Raw genomic sequence first — 27800 nt, 5'->3', positions numbered from 1 at the left:
GGCGTACAGCCACTGAAAACAATAAAATAATAATAATAGTATAATACAAAGAATAATATTATCGTTGTTGTTGCCGAATACGAAAGATGACGAAGATGAACAAAAATGGGAAATCCATAAATAAAAGCGGTAGTCGCGATAACGGATGTAGTCTTGGGTGGTAGTCACGATAATAATTAATAGCCGTAGTCTCGTTTAACAGGAAAATACCATTTTGGTAGTCTTAGATAACAGGATTGTGATGTTGTCAAAAACAAGGTAGTCTCGTATAACAGGAAAGTACCGAATTAGGAATATAATATAATATTATATTGTGTAGGAACAGTGAAGATAAAATTTTATTTGAATAAAAAATAAATCTACAAAAAGTTTTAATTTAAAATGAGACAAAAATTATCATTTTATTGTAATAAATGTATCAGCTTGGAACAATATTTAAATTTGAGTTACATATAATTTTTTATTAGGACGTAACACTCACTTGTACAACGAATGAACTAATAAACTTATACAATTTATGAACTAAATCTAAAATTGTTAAGAATTAAGTGTTTAGGTGTTATGATTACATAAATATTAGTCATAAAAAAATAAATAATAAAATGCTAATGAATTTACATTTATGGATAATTTGTCAACCACAGTAAATAATAACCTCCAACTATTTATGTTTTGACATTTGTGTATATTCACAGAATATACCGTTAGGTAGAATAACAGTAAATAAATCACTCCTTCCATTATATGTATAATATAAGCTTCATTAAATAGGATCAAAATCAATAAAACGTCAATGCACCATAATTTCAAATATTATGGCTCACTTATTAAAACAGATTTGATCATAGTGATTAAATTTGTCCGTTTTTAATTTGATATCATATATTATTTTCTATTCTTAGACAAAATTTTAGAAATACAGACAAAAAAGTTTAACAACCAAAACTAAATTAACGCATTATTGAATCATGCTGAAATAAAACGCATAGAAGGCCAATTTTTTCTTTTTAATTTATAATTATCCATTATTTAAAAATAAAACCGATGGAAAATCTTCCATCTCGGGCATCCCTTATCTGAGAATGGCAATGATTTACTGCCACTTACATCCCCCCTCCCCCCACAACAAACTGCATTTATAAAACATATCTATATAATATATTAATAATGCCAATGTTATTTGGTTGAGAGGCATTTAAAAATAAATCAATGATCCAAAGTCAATACAAAAAATAAATAAATGCAAAATGTATTCTTGTTGGTTGTTTTCAAGGGTATAGAACAGTATTTAAACACACAATAAGCGAAATTCATCTAATATAAAACTACTGATTCCAGTAATTATTTTTGTTAATATATAAAATTATGTATATATATATATTTAATAGCAATACATAATCTCAAATGTTAAAATGCCTAAAGCAAAACATTAAGGACAAAATAAATATACATCTAAATAATACATTGGTTTATATAATAAATTTAGTATCTATCAAAGTTAATTTAAATAATAAAAAATACAGATATTACCTAGACAATAATAATTTATGGTCTAATCTAAAATTATTTACATTTTATTGACTATCAGAGCGGGTATAAGGGACGGGGTAAATATTTGAAATGTAAACTAAAATGATTGAACCTTTACAAATCACTCACTAAAAGTAGAAAAAACATTTAACACACAAATACAACAATATAACAACACATAAAAAATAAAAGTAGTAAACGCATAATACGAGCAAAATGTAGTTATTATACGGTTATACATTTAAGGTAAAAAGTACCATAGCTGAATAATAATTGTAAGAGTAAGATTAAATATAGTAGCCAAATAGTAGCTTTAATATGCTTTGAAATGGCACAAAAAAAAATTAATTACCTCACATAGTTGTAAACATTATTTAGTATAAAAATTTAAAGGCACTTGATACACATTAATTGATTAATGAGTATATTTTCAAGGTTCAATATAATCACACTAAAAATAAAATTTAATATGAACCTATTAAATTCGTAACGATTTCTCAATCAGTCAAATTCATGTTATTATCAGCACAGATAACTGTTGATAATATTTTCTAAACTTGACGTTCACGGAGCATAAAAAAAATAAATATTCAAAAACTTAAGGGCGGTATTTAGTTTATAAAATAATTTTGTCATAAGAACTAGTCGTTGCAGCGCGTTTCGTGACTGTCGGGCAAAAACCGACTTCAAATCTCATTTGTATAGATATACAAAGACATAAAAACATAAAATAGAATCACAAACATCCAAAAACTGTACTTCAGGATTCTAGGTCTTGTCGTGATCTCCTTGCGCTTACGACAGTGCGGCACTCACAAAGGTCTGGTGAAATTGGCGGGGAACATTTTCTTCTCTCCTGTGTTGTCTTTAATACCAATCAACCAGCCCTCCTCCTACATATTCAAAAAGGAAAAACAAAAAGTCGTTATTCGCTTGTGTCTCTTACACAATAACTCCAAAACTGGGCACTCGATAGTCAGAGAGTTAATTTTTTTGATAACTTTCTAACTTAATTCAATAGTATTATACTGTGAATTATTAAAAATAAATAAAAATAGTTATTTTTCAGTATATCAGTAATCAACAACATCCTACATACTATATAATCAGTACCGGATCTACAAATTATGTAACCAGGGGCACAACATAATATTAGCGCCCCTAATCCCTATATGCTATAAGCTTTATAAATTAAAATTTGAAATTTGCACCCCTCTATGATTAACGCCCGGGTACTATATATAATTCTAGTGAATTTTGTACTTCAAATGTTTATTGTGAATCGTGATTATATAGTATATAATACGGGGTCAGATATTTAATGAAATTATTTGGAGTGGTTCAATGAGCAAGAAATATTTTGGAATATCACTGTTATATAAACTTAATCAATATTATCTAAAAGTTAGTCTGGACAAATGTATCATTATTATTCATCTCAACTAACTTACGATTTAAATTAAATTTCTGATATACCTAACGTATAACTCTAATTTTGTTATTGGAGTTTTATAACGAGAGATTTAACAAGTAAAAAAAATATGACTGACTTGCCCAGCTTTGCAAAATAAGTAATATAATAATATATTATAATGATATTTAACGACAGCGATAAACAGACGGTGTGTAGGTATGGTATCAATGAACGCAGTTCAATTTGAACTTGATAAATTACCCACCTGAGTTTCTGGATCGTCGTAGGGTACTACGCTGATGATTTCGCCCTTCTCAAACGACAACTCGTCCGTGTCTTCGGCGTCGTACTTGTAAGTCGCCACCACTCTGTAAAGCACTCCCGGAGGCAAGTTGTCCGTAGTCGCTCCTGCAGAAAACGGCAAATTATAAACATACAAAACTATACCGTGTTCGCGTTGATTGGGGGAGAAAAAAACAGTACAAGGACGTGTAATACGCCACGCAGTGGTTTTTTGAACCGATCGGTTCGGAGTGGCGCCACTTTGGACGGTTATGGTATTATATCGATTAATCAAGCAGTTATCAAACAAATTTAACGAAAACGTCGCGAAGTAAAGTCGTATAGGACATATGGGTATAATATTATTCAAAACCACTCTGCGGTACCTGGCGGTATGTCGATTTCGATGTTTTTGTTGGTACCGTTCTCGTGCCTCACTGGGGCGACGCCGTTTACCGGTGATGAGCCACTCTTGCCGTTGACCAAAGGCTGCTGCTGCTGCTGCTGCTGCGGCGATGGCGATGAAGACGACGACGCTGATTCGTCTTCTAACAGTGTTTTCGATGCCACTGACGACACTTCGTTGATGCTGCTGTCGGGCTGCGATGACGGTGGTTTGCTACTACTTACGAATGCCATGTTTTGAGGGGATGCGGGTGACGAGGGCGGGGATTTCGCAACGTCTTCTTCTACATTACACACACGGTTTAGTTTTCACACAAAATCATGAGTTAAACAAACGGTACACGACATAATGTATAATAATTGTAGTCTATTATGAATATCATAGGTGAAAATTGTTTAAAATTATTAAAAGGGTGCTTTAGCACCGAACATAATATACAAGGTACTGGCTCGACCAAACTTGATATGCTTATCAATTAAGAACTATATTTATATATTAGTATTTAGTTTAATATTATAACGATATATTTTTTAACAACAACATTCTACAATTTCTACTTGAGACTATGCAATTAAAAATGTAGGTTGCGATTTAAAAATAAAGATATTAGAACAAACAAGGATGAAAAAATAAAGTACATTATGAGTGTATGATGTATAATGTACAAACATATTTTAACAAAGAAAATGTTTGTAAAAGTTTAAAATTTGTAAAAATTATAATCGCTCTACAAAACTTCTTACAAGAATTATAATGTATAAATAGTATATATATTTTGACTCTAACTAAAAATAAATTAAAATGAGTTATTTGAAAAAATATTATGATAGGTATTATGAAATTCGTGATATAGTATATTGTAGATAGTATAATTGTGGATATAGTTCATTGAAGAGTAATAATAATAAATTAAACAAACTAGTCATCGAATTAAAATTTAAAATTTAAAAATTGAATTTACACCTATGGGTATTATTATTATAATTAATTGAATAACGCAATGTAGCTACTACTTAATATTATAAACTGTATACGAAAGCTAAAAACGAGAAAATAATTTTTAGATAGAAGGTATAATAATTACCGTTCATGGATATCGGAGACACCGGCGACTGCGATCTACGTGAAATGAAACAAACAATTAGTGTAGTGTTATTATATTGGAATAAGTTTATTGTTTACATAGGTATACAAATTGAACAGTATGTACACATTACACATAATACATATACAACTATAGGTGCTAAAATTCAGAGGCGTGCTTGACGCAGTGAGGATCATGTATTACCCAGGCCACCCAAGCGGTACAGCACGGGGCACACTATAGGTATCCTCAGTATATTACGCATAATATTTGTATATTTTAATATTCAGGCATGTATACTCACGGAGATTGATTGTTGGCGATGTTGTTTGAGGGCGTTTTGTAGAAGTAGTTCAGCATCTTGGACTGGTGTTGATAATCCGTGGCCAATTTGTCGACGATCGATTCCATTTCGGAAAACACCTGATGAAACGCGCGAACCGAAAATTAAATATTATTACAAATTAGTAAGTACGACGTTATAAAAAAAAATAAACTTAAATATGAGAAATTAATTATAACGCAATAACCAAGTTTAAGGACATATTATATCCATAATACTGCATATCCTTATTGCAGCATGTAATAAAACTTAGCAGAACAATAAATAAATAAGTTTTTGAAGTATATAGAAAGCGTACTTTAGATGATTCGCTGTGAAATAATTGTTCGGCAGCGAAGTATGGTTGCAGGTTTGTGATCAAAAAGAGCACCCTAGAGTTGTACAAAGCAGGCAACTCGTCGTGCAGCTCTGTGTTGATTAGGTCGAACTTTCGTTTGACTTCATCAAACTGTTCCTTGGCTTTCATCATTTTCGCTTCGTCTTTTTTCTTGCCGGCTCCACCCGCTACGCCGTTGTTGTTGGCCAATTGGTTACTGTGCCTCTGGCTGTCGTAGTCGACTAGTTTTCTGTTTCGTTTGTCAATTTTTTTCTAATGGACCAAAAATACTCGTGTATTGATAAAACATGCGAGAAATATAAGTGGCTATACTAATTAATTGGGTCCCGGGTTTACACAGGTTACTATAATTGGATCCAGAGTTAATTATGATAACTATAGTACACTAGTTCGATCCATATAGAAAATTTGCACATGGGTACAATATATTTTTTTTTACAAGTACCTACATTATTTAACATACACATTTTCACCAAAGTATAAACTTCTTACAATATTTTTAAAATTATTAATATACAATTACTATATTTGGATGTATAATTGAAACTTGAAAGTATAAGTTAATCTGACGAAACAAAATATTTTTTATTACCGCTGTTCTATTAGACTAACCCAGTTGGAAAATGTTTTGAATTGTCTATAAAAAATTGAATTAAATTTGTGTACTCGGGTGCAGCTATAATATGGGAGGTATATGATATAATATACTATATAGAACCCGATATTACACAGGAAAGGATATTATCACACGGTGCTAAAACGAGTAATATTATCAGTAATTACTGATTGCTTACCCGTGTTTCGGCGAACTGGGCTTGGTACGTGTTCAACGGTATGAGCACTTGATCGGCTAATTTGTGAGTGTAATCGCTCCACAGCATGTCCAAATTGTTCGAATCAGTACACATGTGATCGTGTCCAACCCATTGGGTTTCGTACATCTCGTTCAACGTGTCCATCAGACTTTTACTCGCCACTTGCACGGCTAAATCATAATTCAAAACACGAAATCATAAATATCTATGTATCATTGTCTATTGATCTGATATATACGCATAAAAACTAATAACAATGAGTGGAGGCCGGTACGTAGGAAATATTAAGGTCATCTGGTCATCGATTGGTCGAGCCTTCGATGAAGCCAAAGAAACCACTACAAAGTGTCTATAGGTACTATATTAATGTTTATAATTGTGCTAACATACCTCTGACACATCGAATATAGTTGTTGAATTCCTTTTGTAATTTATTCGCTGAATTTTGCTGTTTTGAAAAATTTTGTAAGTGCTCGTTAAAAATTTCATCTTCAGTCCGATCGACTTTTCCCAAGTTTTGAAGAAACTATAAGAACATACAAACAATAGATTAATATTATATACATGGAGTAATTATGTTATGAATAAATTCAAACAATACATAAATCGTCTCTAATATAGTAATAATAACCAGGGCGGTGAATAGTAGGTATACATTAATTGTGTGTGTTTTCATACAAATTCAGCCAAAATAAACCACTATTCACTATACTATAGGTACAAGGAAGTTTATGAATAAACATTTTTCTGAAAATTTTTTTTTAACTTTCGTAGTGAGTTATAACGGTTATCGGTGAATAAAAAAATCCAATGGAAAATATTACTGATTGCTTTTGATGTTTGTATGTTATCTTTTAGTAGATAACAAAAGTTAAATATAAAAAATAAAAATATATATAATATAGGTATGTAGGTAGGTGCTATGAATAATACAATTGTATAAACACAATAACAACAAACGTAATTAAACAAAGTTTTATTTAAATATTTTGTAAAAGTAAGTATTAGTATATTTCTTATTTTTATTAAAAAATACTAATGTTTATATACTTTTACATTTTTAGAATATTTGGTGTATTGTTTTTCCATATTTCACTATTTTTTAGTTCATTCATAAGCCTGGCAACAGTAAATCAGATAATAGACAGTTAAAATGTAAACAATTTTAACACTGATTGACAGAAGGGAAAATTAAATTTTTAATGTATTATTTATTTCCCTAAACTTTTTCAACTGTCTGATTTCAAAATTATTAGTTTATAAATCCAATATAAACACAATATGTTAACACAATGTCATGTAGTATTTACATAATTTATACTTAAATGCACATGCGGTGGTATAGTGGTGTTTATTGAAGTTTAACTACATAAAATTAGATTTCGTGTTTTTATTGAGTGATTAATTATTTTACTGTACAGACAAACTTAAGTGTTTAAAAATCAAAAGTATTAAATCAAAAAATAGTAATTATATATTAGACATATAAATATTAATGGAAAAATTAATTAAAATATTCATTCAAAATAATCAATATCATAACTATAAATATGTTATATTGTATATTGTAGAGATACGATTTGTTTTTAATTGGATAAAGTATTTAGTACAATTATACGAGATATATAATTGCCTATATATTATCAACATGTTCAGTAAACTAATGAGTTACAATTACGAAACCAATGATACAAAATAATAGTACAGAGTTACACAAATATAATTAAACCTATACTCAAATAATATTTGTATGTATTTTAGTACAACGAGATAAAAAAAAAATTCGAATGTTCGGTAGTTAAGTTTACAATCGATTCATTTCGCACACATATTATACATAAAATCAATGAGTCATAAAATAATACATAAATTCGTTTGACCACCAACAATTTTTATTTTTACTATACCTACTTAATGGTTGCACGTTTAAACAACGATTGAGGAATAAAGTATATAGTGTATATACCATTAAAATATTAATATCTTTTTTAATACCTAGGTACTATAAAATATATATACATATATTATATATAAGAGTATACGAAAAGAGTGTGTAAAACTTATGGAAACCCTATATATTTACATTGTATGGGGATATTTCTGCAGGGACGTTATTTGAGTTTTCTTCGGGGTGTTTAAGCAATGCAAATTCTAACGATTATTCGTTTCGTTAATATTTTAAAAACACGAATGATTAATTTATAGTTTGTGATTTTTTTATTGACAATTTAGTGAATTAAAATGAATATTGTACCTACACTAATTCCGTGTACTACATATGTAAGTACATTATACACATAACACATCCGGCATGCCAGTTAACAAAAGTGAAACGCCCCTGGGATCACATTACATTATGATAATAAATACAACGATTATATATTTTAGGTAACGATAACTGATAAGTGATAACACTATAATAACAGCATTGCGGTATAGAATTAGTTTAATTAAATTAATTGTAGCACGTTAAAATAATAATCATACATGAAACCACTACATACACATTGCAGTGTTTTCAAACTTTCTATATACACGCTATACCTATATCCTGTATAATATACAATAATTGATATTATATAGAACGCATGAAATCAGCTTCAGCGTAATGCATCAACAAATATATATATAAAAACCTAGATTATATGCACACATTTTAAAATATTCATTCCTATAATATGATATTATAGGTTAAGTTATAGATATTATTAATATCTATAACTTAACCTCGTAAATACGAAAACAAAAATAAGAACTTACTCAAAAATTAGATAAAAATGGAACTGACAGATTTGATTATGTTATGTACTAACTAAAGCTAATTATAAGCACACGTGTTTTATCATCGGTTCAATAATGAGGCAGTAGTTAAAGTGGCAGAAATGCCTTTTCCCGGGGAAAAATTTGTTTGCACCATATATTTTTATTATATTTTTAAAGGTTATTCAGCCAAATAAAATAACATTCTTGCACTGCAATTTTTATTTGAAAATGGTTTAAATAAGAATTGTATTGTCGTTTTCTGAGCGTATATTATCACTCTAGCTACTTTCTAGTATTCTATAGATATTGGAATACACGATATTATCATTAACTACAACACCTAACTGCATGACTGTATGTGACACTTGTGTGTAATATAACATAAAATATTATGTATAAATAATGCATAATATATACAAATACAATTATTTTATAGTGTCTTGTAGTTGGTAAGTTGTCCGCAATCTTAGCGGCACCGACATTGTATAGGTCTAGTTGCGCAGTGCTCGGCCAATATACGATTATACAATACGAATTGTAACTATATGACGTGTCTAATGAACACGAATATAATATTATTGTATACCTATATTAGTGTAGTATTAAAGAATATTATTATCGTAAACGAGAAACGAAAAGGCGCGACGAAACGAAAAACCACTCGCGGTTTCCGCATGATGCACAGCGCGTACGTGGCCTGCGCAATTCGCGTTTGAAACAACTGACATGAAAATGATATAATACAATATATATTATAATATATCTATAATGAAATATTATTATAGACCACACGCCTCGTTATGTATGGCCATTACTCGTTTTACCAGAGCCAAACACAATTTGAGACAATTATTTGGAGTGTGTTAAAAGTTTAAAGCACTATAAACATCAATAGGTACGTTATATTTATATATATATATTATTGTAACAGTGTATCGACGATTAAAAAACGTGTGTTTTTTTTGTTTTTATTATCACAACTGGGTGGAATGTAAACATACAGAGTGAGTCACCAAGCATCTTTAACCCCATCTTATCCTTCGATTCTGATATTTTAAATTTTAAAAAGAATTTAAAGAGTGTCCAATAATGGTGATAATATTTGTTTTTATGATAATCTTGATCAGTCGAATAGTTGAATCAGTTTATCTGAATGAGAATTATTCATCAGAAGAATTTTTTTGACAGTTTTAATAAACCGAAATTTAAATTCAAACAAACATAATATTAAGGTTCTAATATAGTTACAAATTTATGATATAAGTTATATTATAACCTAGGTATACCATAGATGTCTATTAAAACATAAAACGATAGTAAAATTAAAATCTATTAAATATTTTAAAAAAAAAACTACAAGATATAGTTTTGGAATGCCAACTGCCAAGACACTCAATGACATAAAACAGTCTAAGTTCGCCTCTTTAAAATATGATATTAAAGTATTTATACGAATTCCATGAGTCACGATCTGAATAAATGCACATATTATATAGTTAATAGAGTATTAAATGGGGATGATCATCGAACATGCTTAGTAAATCACCCTGTATAATAAATAGATGAGAATCACATAAATGACGTATATTGGGTCGTCCAATATAGTATATATGGGTACTTTCTTGTATTGTACACACACAGTACACACACACAACTAGTACTAGTATTTCTAGGTACACCTATATATAATAATATGTAAAATACGAATACCGTACGACCGACTTTCACTCGCGGCAACGACTATACTATGCTTTAATTTTAAGTTTTGTTCCTAAGTGATAAATTATTATAATATTTGTCCACGCGTCGTGTATCAGGCCCGTATCTCATCCTACCCGTAATATCTGGCACAATTTTTTTCGGGCGGGCGCCTACGTTCGTTTCTATTTTTTTTCAGCCAAACGTGGGTTTTTTTATACGCATACAGGGAACCGTGCGCGTAGGACTCTCAATTATTATTATACAACGCAGACGTGTTGGATCAACGTTGTTTTAAAACGAATTAATATTATTATGTAGAAACGAATTTTTAAAAAATACACACACAAAATGACATTGTGTAATACCACACCACACCGCCGCACACCACCGATCGGACCCCAGAGTATAATAACATAATACATGAAGCATGATCGACGGGGGGACCGACGTGATACGAGAAGTGTTCCAGTCCAACGGTCCTGGAGTAAAATAAAACATATGCCTCTAATAAAAATAAAAACCTTATATAGACGGACGACGCGTTAATACGAAATGCCGACATAATATTATGTAAATAATTTATTATAAATAGGTATTATGATTACGAGTCGTGAAGGCGTATTCTTCGGCGTACTTAAATAACGCCGATAACGCTTCAATAATAATAATAATAATAACAATATATTTTTATATCAAACGAATATTGGGATCTAGCTACGTGAGAGCGCAAGACTATATGTTATTTACCCGCGTACCTATACACGTACTACATTAGCAATTATTGATTTCAGACGACACTCATATACCTTCATTTAAACAATGTTCACTCAAAACTACTTACTGTAGGTATAAACACAATTCGAGATATTGTATATAGGTGTAAAACGAGCGTCGGGATCATGTTAACACAAACCGACACTTGAAGACGAGGCCGGATATTCGATAATATAAGTAACAATGATATTATAATATTGTATTCCACTCGTAGGCGGAGATAAGTAAAGTTTTAGAAGGTAGGGGGCTTATATTATTTTAAATATAAAGCTTACATGTTAAAAGGTAAACAAATTTGCATAACCAAACTCCCCTATCAATGTTTGTTCCCCATTATCAGAAATATTATTATACCTCTTAAACGAGTATACAACACATAATCTTAAATGATAAAAATAGGTATATATAAAACATAATATTATTAAGTCTAAAAATGATCATATTAATAAATAATAATAATCATAATATACATAATACTTTTACAATAAAAAAATCTAGAATATACAAAATTTTAAAATGTGTATGAATTACTTTTGGTGCATACAATTTAGTGTTTATTTCGTGCATGATGAGATGGTTAGGGTCACGAGGATAAAACTACTGACGAAAAAAAAATGGATCAATTTATAGATAGTTTTAAAATATCAACAAATCATTACTACATTATAAAAATCATTTTAAAAAAATTATATATGTCAAACATTGAAAGTGATTTTTTGGGAGGGGGTGAATTTGTTTTTGGGGCTAAACCCGCAATCTCCTCCACTCGGCCTATTATTCAAATTGCGGCAAAAATATACATAATTCACGCAACACACATCATCGGCGATCTATATATCATATATACACTATACAGATTCGCTGTGGAATTCGTAACAATTTTTAATTATTATAATATGAAATGCATTGGACGACAAAGGAAACGTTGCGGTCGAGTCTACAGTAGAGCTACTATATACGCGGAAAGAACCATTTAGTATTTGTTAACGAGATAATCCTGTTTGTAAAAGTGCGTCCTCTTTTCGAAATGGACGTCAAAATAATTGATATTTATTAGTTGTTTATGAAGTTCGTGTATACAGAAACACAACACGAGTATGGTAGCCATTACTACATAGCATCTATTTGCGCATCTTATTGTTTGTCTATAAACATTGGTGAAGCGATACAATTATAGAAAACATAAGCTAAGATGGTAGAATAATAATTTATGCATAATATATAGTTATTAGTGTTTGAAATAATTACATTCCGATTGCACAATTTGTAAAATAATTTATAGGTACTAAACATATAGTTAGTATAATACTAACTATACCTTACACGCACTCTGCCACATTTCTTGTATAAATAACTTATTCGCTGGGTGAGAACTATCCGTACATTTGTTTTGATTAATTGTTTTTTACCAGATCATTTACGCACTAAATCATAATTTGCAGTATATAAGTGAAACAATTTTCATATCTATCGACGAATAATTTGTGATGTTTAATAATAACAAAATACACTTCTCACCTATGCCTTACTACAGTAAGCACTCAATCAAAGAAAAAAACATAGGTAATAACCACGGTTATCTCACGGTGTAGATAACCGTGGTAATAACTAATAAAGAATAAAAAAAACCAAAATTAAATATTACATAAAAAATGTATCTTAATAGGTACTTATTTAGGGTATTTGTTATCAACTGATGTGCGTAGGACAATTACGTTTCGTTTGTTTGATTTTTTCTGATGGAAACGTAAAGGTATTATTTTATGACTCTAAATTCGTTAGCTGAACTATCATTACCTAATAATCTGTAAGTATATAATATACAGTAAAACTCATTAATTAATAATAAGTAACTTTATATAGTAAATTGTATTCACATGTTCCGGCGCAGTTAATGTACATCATAACTATAATAGTCATATACCTATATTTATCTATACAAATTATATATTATTTTTAACGTAGGTATATATATATATATATATATACATTCTATAGAATGTGGGAATCGATCGCAAGCGTGTAATTATTAAAAACCAGTACACCACTGTACTAATATTCTGCACAACTTGTGACCAACATTGTTACAATAATGGACGTCAAAATTCGAACAAATTGCGACGTATTCGCATTTTATTTTAGACTTTAGTATTATCAACGGTGTTTTTTTCGAACAGGTATACAATATATTATATATCATGGACTCGTATATACAATCGAATCACAATCAGTATGCGCTGATAACTTCTATATATATATTATATAGTATATTAAGATCTGCTATAGGATATCCATTAGGAGCGAATTACATAATATATAATTTGATATTCGATATCTGCAGCAATATTTCAATGGACAAAATATGTCCAATTGTGGTGAACGTTATCTTTGAATCATCCCGAATCAACCGGGCTAAAGTAATGTTTGCGATTTTAATTTGCTCACCATTTACAGAACCTACCCGTTCCCATTGTACGGTTATACATTAATACATTAATATATACATTAATAACGTTTAGGTAATTTTTACCCCCTATATACTATATACTATATACATGTATGCGCGCGACATTTTTTATGCAGGAAACGGGGAAATTTAACACAGGCTAATATTGACAGTGCACGACGTTACTATATAACTGTGCACAGCCAGTCAGACGACCAGGGAAGATTAAATTTAGACCGGTGTCCGCTGGACATACCATTCTGCCGACTGCCATTACGTCTCTGTGCACCCAAAATAACTATAGGCCACGCGCGCGCCGAGGAGCCCCTCTCGTCGTGATGATGTGTATAAGCATAATATATATACTATAATATATTCTCATCCCGCAGTAAATCTGCAGCTTGTATATATATATAATATATTTATATTAGTAGCACCGAGTATCTATAAACACACGCACGAAGGGAATCATTGCGTCGGGTTTTCAACGGAAAAATTGTAGAATTTTTTCTTAAAAATGTTCACCACTACTTTATCTTGTTTATTAATGACTATTGAACACTTTGGGAATGACAATTTTCGCGAATATCTGCGTTAGCCTTAACCATGTATCGGACTTAAAAATACAAATATAACTCACGAAAAACCATTTACACTCTATATGCATAAACGTAATATAATGGCACATCGAGTACATATAGGCGATATACATTATACATATTTCACAGTTCATAATAATTCGTGTTGTTTGGTTAATAATAATGACTGCAGTAAAGTGTGATCTGAGATATTATCTTGTATTTTATGTTATTTACACTAATAGTTATTAAAAAAAAAAATAGTTTTGAAACGATTTACTATGTTTACAGTATACATTATACAAATTATTAGGAATGTATAATGAACCTATGTAATATATTAGTAATACATGCCGTATTGTCGTATCTATGTCAAATTGACAAGAAAATTATTTTTTTAAACAGTGGGTATAGGCACTGAAACTATATGTAGAAAATGAATATACCGTGGTATACATTAAAATTATAATTTATGAGGTTAATATTTTATCCTTTTAACGTTATCGACAGTCAACACAATGGTGTATCATACATACAAAACTCTTATTATTAAACATTTTCCGTGGTAAATAAAAAATACTGCGTTTTTCTATCTTCTAATACCAAATACTAAAACTAAACAAAATAAAAAACATTTAGTGTCTTACAGGTATAAAAATTCTATTAGATTTTGATTGAAAAACATTGAACAAATTATAGCGAATAGCGATAACAAATTGCATATTATCGACAATTACGTGTTAATACTATATGTCTAATGACAGTCGTACACAAGTATACGTCCGGACACGCCCTAACGCCAAGCGCGCACCAAGAATTTACCTCATCACCTTTTAAGGACTTTGAAAGAAAAACTTAAAACTAGTTTCAATATAATAACTTCTTTAGCTGCATATGGGATGATTCACCCACGTGACATCCGTCCACACGTGCTTCTTGCATATGTCCACGTTTGACAACTTGGCGTAGTTTTCGGAAAACGGATGTACAACAGAGTTAGGAAATACGTGCGCAGATCGCTCTTATTATAATATGAATTATAATGCTTAATGCCTATAAATATATTAAAATAATATACGTAAACGGTTTCGATCCGGCTTAAGTGGTTTCAATACGTCAAACGAATATTCTGCGTGTGCACTGCACACGATAGGTGTACAACGAAGCAACCAAAATAAAAAACAACGAAATATGAAATATGCGTGTAGGTTTCGTCCTTGATGCAACAACGTATGTAGGTAGGCGCATAGGTACCTGTACTAAAATATATATATATTTACATGAAATGGAGGTGTGCCTTTTGTGTACGATTGGATATTATAATACATATTATATATACCTACAATGACCTCACAATACAATATATTGACGAACGTGAAAAACAGCAAACGACTATAATAGTCTGCACTCTGCAGGTACCTAACCTATGAGGTAGGTGGTAGCCACTAGCCAAATAATATGTATATAGGTATTTTAGTATTTACTGTTTATACATTATAAGATTGATAGAAAAACACCCGTGCGGTTAAATCGTCTATAATATAGCTGAGTATTATAGACAATTTGAAATAGCCCATCAGTTTCGTGTATTTTTTTAAACAGTTATTCGTTCGAATCGTATTGTAAATATAAAAAGTAATGAGCATAAGTACCTATAAATAATTTTATATTATATACGTTCTGTGGTATAATACATAAGGGTATCATACGAGAATAATTCCTATATAGGCCATGGTGGTATACATAATACATAATATAATATAATACAATAACACCCGAGCACCACGTTTCATATAATAACAATATAATAATACAATATAATGGCGTCGATTCGGCTGGATATAACTGTTACGCGCCGGTCGTCATCGAAATAGTGTCATACATTTCCAATGCGTTCGGTTTGACGCGCAAAATGAGCAGGTGGTTAGACCTCTCACGTACGGCCGACGATAAGGCATCCGTTAGGAATATTATTGTGGACGCGGGCTGCAAACTCCTATAGCATAATATTGTGAGGTCGTTGACTGGATTATTATTATTATATAGGTATATATTATAGGTGTATATCTATATGTGCCATCCGTACACTATCCGTAAATTTTTTTAACGCAACCGTTGAAAATCGGATGTACCTTTAAATAACATTGCACGCATCCGTAGAGAAATGGGGCGGAAAAATAAATACATCGTCGCGAGTTCGCAATAATACAATATAATCTGGAAACTGCAGGCACACGTCGTGTTATAATATTGTGGGCGTTCGATTAAAAAGCGCCAAGTGACATTATTTTTAAAAATGTAATTGTCTCCGTACCTACAACGCATTATTTATAAGACAGGCAAAATGTCTGTACATTTGAATTGATAAAATATGACGTTAAATTCGAAAAACCCAGTCCATATAAGAGAACCCGTAAAATTAAATTGTTACATCTCTCATATTATACAATTTACTTGTAAAAAATACTTATATAAGTGTGTGTGTGTGTGTGTGTGTGTGTGTGTGTGTGTGTGTGTGTGTGTGTGTGCGTGTTAATATAATATCCCCGTATACAAATATATTTATATACACATAATATATACACTTACATACGCACTATGAGTTTAAAAAAAAGTTCTACGAATCGACTTTTTATTTTTGGCTGTCCGTAACGCAAAGTGATGCCAAAAGTGTATGAAGTCAGGACACTTGGTTTAGGAAATATTAGCTCTATGAGGTTTTTCACCCGCGCGTTGTACCGATTACGTTAAATAAAAATTAATGAAAAAAAACACGGTCCACCGTATAGTTTTTGTAGCTCATCTCAAGTCTAACGTCATATTTTTTGTATGTGTGCCGAGTTTTCTAAACGGCAGACATGTGTACCTGTCTACATAGTATCTATACGTATATTATACCAACTCAAATAATAACAATTACGAGACAGTACATTACTATGAACATAATATTACATAATCAAGTATTCTTGCGCCAGTTAAGAAACAGTATACACAAACTCGGTTTTGTGAAAACGGAATTTTCGAATAACAGTTAAACCCTATCGGCTATCGATAGCTACACGTAAACGTAATAGCTTCTGTTTTGATCAAATACCAATAATTATAGATAACCTATATATGTCAATAATGTGCTTACTGATTAATAATAATTAATAAACAACGTATTATTGTTGAATTCGTTAAGCGCCAGGAATATACGGTAATATAATATTGTTATACGAAAAAAATTATAATGCATAAATTACAAGTAAGTCACATTATTTTTTATTCTATATCAAACCATTTGATAGTATTGTAACGGCATATAGATATTCAGATATATTTTTATCGCGGATATTGCAAAAATTTAGGTATACGAATTCTAACAAAATTATTTAATTTTTTTTTTGGTAGAATACTTCTCTAGAAATTTATATAGGTAATTCTCTAGCATTTATATAGGTGCTTAAGATTTATTTTTTTTTAATGAAGCATACATATCTATTATAATGGCAATAAGAAAATATAATCACTATGTCATTTAAATCAAATCAGTAAAGAATAGTATGTAGGTAAAAATAATAAAAATAATTATTAAATATACATATTATTATATGTACCTATTTGCGCTTAGAAGTAGGTACCTTCTTTATAATTTGTATTTTTTTTTCTATTGATATAATTTGATATATTATAATATACTTCATACAGTTATTAAAGAATATGTAGCTTATAAATGTTATAAATTATAATTTATTGGCATAAAAAGTAATAAACATATTTTATGAAGTTAAAACAATTGTATATTTGCTATTCATTACTTTATGTTTTATTACGACAAATTAATATAATAATTTAATCTAATAACATCAATCATTTCACGAAAAAAATTACAAGGTTTCAAGCTAAAAATGCATGCAAATTTTGATGAATCATTCAATCTTGATAATATATAAAGTTAACACGAACATTTTAATAGGTTTTTGGATTTTGTAAGGGTTCACCATAATATATAATATATTCTACTAGCAAATTGAGTACTACGGAATTTCAGTCTATGTTTTGGGTTATCAACATACATGGTATATTTCTTTTAACCAAACATACATACTACGAAGACAAAACGATTAAGCAAAAAAAAAGGAATTAAAATAATATTTATCAATAAATTATTAGCATCAATAGATTTTGACATACACCCAACAGTTTTTAAGTTTTTAAGTTTTTAAATTAATTCTTACAAAATAAATGATAACATAATATATAATATTGTAGTACATAGTACATACTTATTTACATAGATATTTTATGAGAAAAAGAAAGTAATAATGAAAATTTATTGTGTCAAAATGTTATCTTGAAGTTCAAAGAAATTACTACGACTATATTATGAGTTGTTGTTTTTAGTAGTAAATGACCTTGGTAGTTTTAGTACGTTTTTTCAATTATCATAATTTAATTAAAAACATACGAAACACGCCTTAAGATTGCAATTTAAACTTATACCTATCTAAAAACGATTCACAAAAAAGCAAAATATATGATTTATAGGTACTACAATTTACTATATATAGTATTAATAGTTTGTTTGTAGAAAGAATAAACAGTTGTTACTCCAGGGTCAATGACTGTCTGAACTTTCACCCACTGACACGAATTCTAAATAATGTTACAATTTTATATAGTTGCATCGACAGTATACCCATATCGGTAAGTAAAAAATAAAAATTTGTGGAAATTTCCCACGCTCTGAAAATGTTTGACAGAGTTCTTAAAATGCACTATGACACAGTATTTAAACATTTTGAGAATACTGCTTTATTTTTAAGCCCAGTATAGGTAGTAAATATTAGCATCTTACATACATTATAGTAGCTCAGGAATTTCCGAGTTGTATCACAACTCACAAATATCTTAATTTTAATTATATTTATCGAACGACAAACGTATACCGGTCTTGACAGGAAAACGGTAAAATGACCTTGGGCTATAAGCGCACAATATTTTTGAATTACGAATATATTTTCATTTCGAAAGACTATACAAATTACAGAGTTGCATAACTAAAATAGTAAGCCACACATTACTATAATATGGAATAATTGCTATTTAAATTATAAATTGTAAACGAAACAAAGTTACATATATTTAAAAAAAAAACCATTTAAAGTAGTGTATAATAATATATAGGCTATATTGTAGTAAATAATTTACGCGAACTCATTTATATTTTTAGAGCAGTAATTAACCCCACTTATTATTTTAAACCGGAATGGAAGATATATAGGTATAGTACTATAGTGTAATAGCTGGTAGGTATATGTGTTATATAGAATAGTGATTACTCGAAGAAAAACGATAAAACGCAGTCAGTATAGTAGTAAATATAAGGTTGTAAAAACTGCGTCACAATTCACGATGTTACGTTTCGAACCCCTGCTTAATATACGACGTCACCTTCATAGAAATGTGGATTCGATAGTGTGTCGTTGCAGTCAACTGCATCGTGTTTGCATAGTGTTAACGATTTATCTTACAAGTAATAATTCTGCTGCAGTGAGAGGCACACAATTCATCAATATACGTACTCGTACACGATAGTACAATAATAATACATAAAACCTAGATATCTCGAACGAATTTAAATCACAAATACCTATTATACTAAGTATAGACGAAAAGCTACACATTGCGATAGTTTACACGTCATGTATAAATATTTGCTTGTATGGATAGTGGATACTATATAAATAAGTAACAAATTAAATACATTTCAGATTACTACAAACAGCTGAAACGAACTGGGTTTTAGTTCATATAATAATGATTAATGAGTGAATCTAAACAAAACAAAAGATAGGTTATATACTTATAATATATAGACAACTGGAATTGCAAACAATATACAAACATTTAAAAATATTGTTATTTAGTAAAATAATATATATAATACTGCATATTATACAACGAATTTCTCGCGTGTAAACTTCATAAGTTCATAATAATATATTTTATAATTAATTTTATAAAGCACCAATGTACAATATACAGTGGTGAATGAAAAAAAAACACAGCCCACGTTATGACCAAATACCACGCGTTTTTACATACTAGGAATATAGTAATATGCACGAGTTGTATTTTGAAAAATCACAGTCACAATAATATTCGATCGACTGCACCTCGAGGCCGAATTTCACTTTTCTTATACTTTGCGAACTATTCTTCCACCGCCCCCATCCGAAGCGTGTATTATATTATCATCATATTGCATACGGAAGTTTCGTCTTCGTGAATAACCCACTTATTGCGGGAGAAGATTGGCTGATGATAACAGGGAAACGACGGCGGCGGCGGCGGCTGATAGACACGAAGCATAAGACGTGGAATGCCATTTATAGAGAACGCGCGTGTGCAAAGAAAACCTGTCTCGCTGAGCGGCACCAGGACCGTGGTGTGGTCCGACGGACGACGGTTTCTCTTCCGACCAATACCCATAGGGTAATTTAGAGGTTTCTGAACCTATATTTACGAGGAGTTCCTGTTACGACTTACGACGTATACGCGTATTATACCACTACTACTACTACTACTACTACTACTACTATGCTATTACTATTACTACCATTTCTACTACTATTTTTTTTTTAACTGAATCGTCGAACCGGGGGAGGATGCTTTGCTTTCCCGCTGGTCCGCCATCGTTTATTTACATACTACTACAACTACTACTACTACTGTACCTTGCTGTGGCAAATCACATAAAACCGGAAAAACGAAAAAATTTGTATTTTAAATAATTCTTTTTACACGCTCAGGGGAGGAATCAAAGTTACAAACACTATTGAGTATTGTAAATATTCTAACTCGACTAAAAGTATATCATAGCTGCCTCGCGATTTTTTTTAACTATTTTTTTTAACTATTTTTTTTAAATATTATATTTGTGTTTCCGTATTTACCATGTGCTAAAATAGCCAGCGTTGTGGGTGTGTATAAAAAATTATAATAAATCAATTAATACATAAAACAACCACCGTCCAGGTGTCTGTGTACTGTACAGTGTATACGGTATATACTATATGTACGCGAAAGAAATACCGAAACAGAAATGTTACCGTTAGCGAGTTACGATATTATGCTGTTTTTATTTGTGTTATTTAGGTGGTACTTACGTATTTCGTTTGAACGCCGACGCGTATTATACGTCTATAATAGACGTTGATTATTATATTATGTACAAAATATATATATGTATATATATAATATATATACACCTCCCCCACGTCCCACACACATTATTGTAACTAAACGGTTGTAAAAATATAAAATAAAAATCCGTGTAATTCCTAGTTCTAATTTTTATTTGAAGTTTTACGGTTGAATTAATAATTATTACAAAACGATACATATTAGTATATTACACTCGATAGTCGCTGCAACGTGCACGATATTAGAATAATAACACGGTTGCCTACAAATTATTAAATGTTATAAGATATCATGATAAATATATTATAGTAACCGTCTTCGACGAATGAAGACCTATAGTCGTGGACCACGATGTTGTATACGTATATACAATACTATGTGAACAACAATAATGTATAACAATGATCGCGTTTAATAGAAAGTTAAGAAAAGTGCATGTTCCCCCCGCACTTTTAATTGCACATTTTTACTATGTCAAGGTCACACCGTCTCTTGAGACAGTATGTGCACCTACAAATTGAACAAAAATAATATAATATATCAACTCAAATAGCAATAAAATCAAAGTCTGCGTGTAAAACGTAAAATCTGAGATTAGTATAATATAATACAACTTATTTCACTCTATATTGATTTGCAGGTAAAAGTATAATGTATACAAACAATAAGTAATATCTTTAACTCTGCATGGAGACATTCACCGTACTAGGCACATCAATATTTAGTATTTTATTCATTGATGTGCCTATTACACGTCAATATTTAGTATTTTATTCTCGTAATCTATTTTCCAATTAAAATTCAATGCAATACTGAATACACTAATGCAGTATTCGAATTCAACCTATAGCAAGTTTCGATGGTCATGGTCACTATATGACACATATAGCGGTCAAGTGTATATTCGAAAAGATAAAATCCATTAGATAACGTTTTTCATTTAATTAATTTAAAGGAGATAATAATTTTACCAAATTTGTTAAGTACACGATCGTGAAAAACATAATATTTTACAAACATCCACTTCAGTCTTCGATGTTATATTAAAGGGTATACTTGGGTAAATTATATTAACCTTGACATTATTTTAAGTGCATACTGTAATAAATTATTGTTAATGAATAATGGCCCATTAAACTCAATACATAGCTCGATACATAGGTACCGCTAATTTGTTTTTAAACAATAACAAATATTACATTTTTTACACAAAATGAATTCTTTTATTATTTGTTTATATTCATAATTAATATATAATATTTTTAACTAGGCACACTTTACATTTTCAGTTATTACCATTAGCCGTCATTAACATATTTCATAGATGGAAAATATAAATACAGTCAACTCTCGGTAACTCGAAGCTCAAGGGGAAAAAAAATTCGACTTACTAAAAATTTCAAGTTATCAATATCTCAATGTATTATAGTTATTTGAAGGGGAATTTAATTTTTTCGAGATGTCGAAAATTTTGAGTTATCAAGGTTCGAGTTACCGAGAGTCCACTGTAATACAACGGTTGAGGTAGACTCTATATGTTTTTTAAATTATTAGAATTAAATTAATTATAAAATAAACATTGGCCAAGTTTCTCTTAATTAACTGTTTATGTATGGTTTACTTAAATATTATTCAGATTTTAAATCTATCTACATATTTATAAAAATGAATGTACGTTTATAGACTTCGATACTACTAAACTAATTGGCACCAAATTGTGTACACATATTCCTTGATACTCGAGGAATGTTTATAGCTTCGTTTTCCAACCCGTAAAGATTTCTAAAGGGTGGCTCTTGAATGAATTTCGTTTTGGCTCAAGAAAATCGAATATTATTTTGTTTAATTAATAATGTAGGGTTTCCATTAGCTGAAAAAATTTTTTTTTTAATGGTATAGTTTAGACCTAACGCGAATTTTAAAGATATTAGGAAAGTTTAGAGAGTATATAGTTTGAACGACGTTCACAAATAAACCAAGTATTAATCCAAACCCCTAATTGCGGATTGCCCATCTCGGTTGAATTAGTTCACAAAACGAAGTACGTCGCCGATTTATGCCCGAAAACTGAGATAGGTACACTAAAACCGATACTTTGCCGTATTTTATGTGTTCATTTTTTCCCTGGCGAAACTGGGTTATACAGCTACCTAGTTAAAATAAAATCGGAGAAAAACAATTCTATTAGTTTTATAATTTATATATATTTATATATATACGACTAATTTAGAACTTTGATACATACATACAACTACAAATAGCTATTATATTATATAACATTTTATTTTTCTAAAATATGTTTGTACTTCCATCTTACGTATATTGATCGATTCTAAACAAAATATTCAAATTTGTATAGAAATTACCAATATAATGTTAGTAAAGTATTCAAAATAACAACATTAGTTAATGTATAAATCTGATTAGGTTAATTATCCTAATGACAAATACCTAAAATAACTTGTATATAAGAACATTTAAACATCAACAATATCACAAGTTATATTAATGATTAAATATATTAAAGTGAAGTACTTTGCATGCCATAAAGTTGTATATAAATTATTGTGTTATGCCTCTCCTTGAATATTTAACTCGAGTAACACTTGAAAAAATAAATTTCGAAGAAGATTTGCAAAATATTGTAAGGTTTGTTTTCACATGCATTGTTCTAAGACAGTACACTTTCACCTTGGAAATAATATCATGTTACTATATATTATCTAGTATATGTTGTTTTATGAGTTTAAAATCATAGACGTACGTGAATTATAGTAATTAAAACAATTAATATACGTTTTCGCATTATGATGTATACACTTTCAGAGTAGATCACATAGAAGATAGAACAAAAAACAGAACTTTTGTAAGTTATTAACGAAACGTGTAGGTAATTTAATAGTAATAAAATGGAATTAGGTACATGATAATATAATCGGCAATATTATATTCAAATATATACAGAAGCAATCTTCCATTTATAATAGGTACCCTTTCGAATGGTATTATTTTAGAACATGATAGATGAGTTGTATTAAAAAGTTATAACTTATGATTGACCATTATTTCACACTTAACACTTGTATACATTTTGCACAATGATGGAATCAAGGCAAAGTAAAGATCGATATGGCGCTCAGTATACCTACGTATAATACAGATAAAGTTTTTAATTCGGATGAATACGGTTATGCGTTTCATTTTCATCTTTCCGACTCTTCCGCAGAGAACCTACATATTATAATATGTAATAATAATAACAATAATTTAATTATTACATATTATGTGCCTAAATGTAAATGACTCAATGCAGGGAACTGCGGATTAATATATGATGGGACCGGAGAATAGGGTGAATAAAAAATGATAATTACGAGGATTTTCGAGGTGACATTATCGTGCGACGTTGTGTGCACAGTTTCTGGTGCACGGCACTATACGGTCTGTCAACCAGACGGTTCAGAAATACATTTTGGCCAGCCGCCAAATTTTGGACAGTCCAAAGCGAAACGGTCATTCGACCTGAAGAATTTTCTTCTTCGCGCGCCCACCCCGCGCCGCCGGATCTCCCGACAATGTATATACCTCTACAACTGCTGTAAGGTTATTGCCATCGTGATAAACTGCCAAATCGGCTTTTAAAACGCGCGGAAATCTTCAGAGCCGTACGCCGGCCGTGTTACAAGACAATCAAATCCCCGGAATACTGCTGCAGTATAATATAAACCCTTAGCTGACGCCTATCTACTCGCACGTGGTAATATTATGTTTGAGGAGGGGTACGATAATAATATACTGAGCATATGGTACCCAACATCAGATCTTAATCTGAGGATTCTTCCCTTTCACCCAGAGTATAGAGGTTGATCTGCGGGGTGACTATGTCTGAGCGTCGTATGCGGCGAGTAGAGGGTGTGATTTTTAAGATCAAAAACTATAATAATATTATTGCATATGGTTTTGATATTTTACTCGTGCAGGTATTAAAATATGAAATTATGAAAATGTATAATATTAATATATTATTATTATATAGGTTAGGTTAGGTATAGGTAGGTATTGAAATTTAAATAAATATAATATATAAATTATTATTTTGCTATAGTTACATAACACTATATAGATATTAGATATTATACCATTTACTGCACTTTTGGTATTTCCTACACTGGCCGATTCGAGTTCTGGCGCCTGTTAGAATAAGGTCTGGTACTTCCAACGCACATAACGAGGAAATGTAATTATGATAATCGACTTAAGGTGCACGAATTAAATGGGGAAAAATCGATAGTCTTAAATCCGTACGTTGTATTTAATTCGATTAAATATGCGTTGTCAATACCTAATTACAATAATAACATACTCATAAGTATGCCGTATTGGTACCGTTCCAGCAGGAATATAGCTCCTAACCAAATAAACCGTGTAGGTAGGCGACGAATTATAAATATTTTCAGTGAGACTTTTTTTGTTGTACTTTTACGTTTTAATTAATATACTAAGTACGAACATACCTGCGTGGTACACTTGTGCGACGCACATAATATTATAAATTAAAAGAAATCGGGAAACGACTAAAGGTGTATATATATATAGCCGATATTTCAACAGGAAAGAGCGCTGGAAAAATTCAAACAATGAAGACCCGCGACCCTTTTTGCCCCACGCCTCCGCCAAACGACACACAGACGATACGCGTACAACGTTATCGGAGGGGTTGTTTTCAGTTGGAATTCAATGACGCCCCCCCCCCCTCAAAAAAAAATTACTATCTTAAGAAAAGTGAAAACTACGATATTACTCTATACTCGGTAGACGACCTTTTTGTAATAAACGAGACTCGACCGGGCCAACGAATAAAATAACAATGAAAAATCTGGTCGGTGCGATTGCATAAAAATCATTACAATGCGTTTGAAACACGACAGAATCGATTCGTCTGAATGCGCCAACGAAATTGGAATATTATTGACGGTACGATGTAGTTATTGCTTATTATAACGCAATATTATTAATATGAATGGTACATCGTTTGTTTTATATTGTCTTCGGTAACTATACAGTCACAATGCCTTATATTATACGAATATCAATAATAACGTAAATATAACAAACGCCTACGACACAGCGACGATATAAAATAAAAACACCTTAAACGTAAATTGTAACAAACAATTAAACACTTGAATCAATAAATCGTCTTACCTTTTCTTTGGCTCTTCCGGCGTGCTTGGACACGGATTTGGCGATAAGGGATCCCTTGCTCTCGGCCATGACGTTCTGACTCGGGTCACCAATGCACAACAACTGATTCATGTCGAATTGTTGTGACCGCCGTCGTTGCCGCCGCGTTATCACCACCGCCCGACCGCCAGGGTCAGCAGCTGCTGCTACTAACAACACAGCCGCCGAGCGTCGTCGGGTCTGAACGTAGGAACGCGTTCACTGAGTGAAGGTACCGACGACCGCTAAAATGGGACGTCGTCCGTTTGAATGTTTCGCGCGTTACCGATACGATTCTGTATAGTAATAATATTGTTGAATGCGCGTTGTACGATTTATCGCGTACGATTGAATACAATTATAACTTATGGTGTCGCGAAGGATGCCGAAAATCTCCAGGACCGACGAAACCACGAAACACCCGCGTACGGCACAACACTGCTAACAGACGCGGACCGAATAGCGTATTAGCGCGTATCGGCACGGCGCGCGGAGCGGAGGACCACGCTCAGAGTTTCTTCGCCGCCCGCGATTGGTGCCCCCCGTGCAGTGCGCGTCCCCCCCCGGAAAGCAACGGAAAACGGAACCGTAAAAAATAACAATGACGGAAAAAACAGACCGAATCGCTGGAAGGGAAATGCATTGTACTGCAGCGCCGGGGAGACGCTCTCGCCGCCGTCACATAATATACATACCTACCTATAAATTATAATACATAATATTATAACAATAATAAAAATAATAATGACTAAAAAATTATAATAATAAGTAGGTAGGAAGTTGTAGGTATGAGATACGTCATACACTCATACTCATTTATATATTTTTATTTTTTAATCGATGACTGACACCCAAACAGACCATAACGAGACTTGTGTGGGTCCAACGTCATGCATTGAACCAACAGCTACCT

General features: G+C 31.1%; 1 protein-coding gene across 2 annotated transcripts; it reads right to left on the bottom strand.

The window, feature by feature from the left end:
- Positions 1 to 369: 369 nt before the first annotated feature.
- Positions 370 to 27335, bottom strand: LOC100169315 (amphiphysin). Of its 2 annotated transcripts, XM_003243081.3 has the most exons (9): positions 26870 to 27335; positions 6602 to 6737; positions 6191 to 6381; positions 5358 to 5648; positions 5021 to 5139; positions 4717 to 4751; positions 3613 to 3915; positions 3210 to 3352; positions 370 to 2423 (listed from the first exon to the last, which is right to left on the bottom strand). In XM_003243081.3, the coding sequence occupies exons 1-9, from the start codon at positions 26978 to 26980 to the stop codon at positions 2343 to 2345; spliced, it is 1410 nt and encodes a 469-aa protein (XP_003243129.1). In that variant the 5' UTR covers positions 26981 to 27335; the 3' UTR covers positions 370 to 2342. The 2 variants fall into 2 exon arrangements, with proteins under 2 accessions (XP_003243129.1, XP_001946296.1); XM_001946261.5 differs by lacking the exon at positions 3613 to 3915 and having other exon boundaries at positions 26870 to 27334.
- Between the last annotated feature and the right edge of the window lie 465 nt (positions 27336 to 27800).

The sequence above is a fragment of the Acyrthosiphon pisum genome, chromosome A1, assembly GCF_005508785.2.
Source record: "Acyrthosiphon pisum isolate AL4f chromosome A1, pea_aphid_22Mar2018_4r6ur, whole genome shotgun sequence".
Classification (NCBI taxonomy): domain Eukaryota; kingdom Metazoa; phylum Arthropoda; class Insecta; order Hemiptera; family Aphididae; genus Acyrthosiphon; species Acyrthosiphon pisum.
The sequence above is the reverse complement of the archived record's forward strand: the minus strand, read 5'-3'. Positions and strand labels throughout refer to the sequence as shown.

What these genes read in the sequence shown, in the direction of transcription:
- LOC100169315 (XM_003243081.3), bottom strand. Translation starts at nt 26,980, where the DNA reads ATGAATCAGTTGTTGTGCATTGGTGACCCGAGTCAGAACGTCATGGCC. An exon ending in CCCAGTTCGCCGAAACACGG is followed by an intron (nt 5,649 to 6,190) that starts GTAAGCAATCAG and finishes TTGGTCCATTAG; the next exon opens with AAAAAAATTGACAAACGAAA. An exon ending in TTCACAGCGAATCATCTAAA is followed by an intron (nt 5,140 to 5,357) that starts GTACGCTTTCTA and finishes GCGTTTCATCAG; the next exon opens with GTGTTTTCCGAAATGGAATC.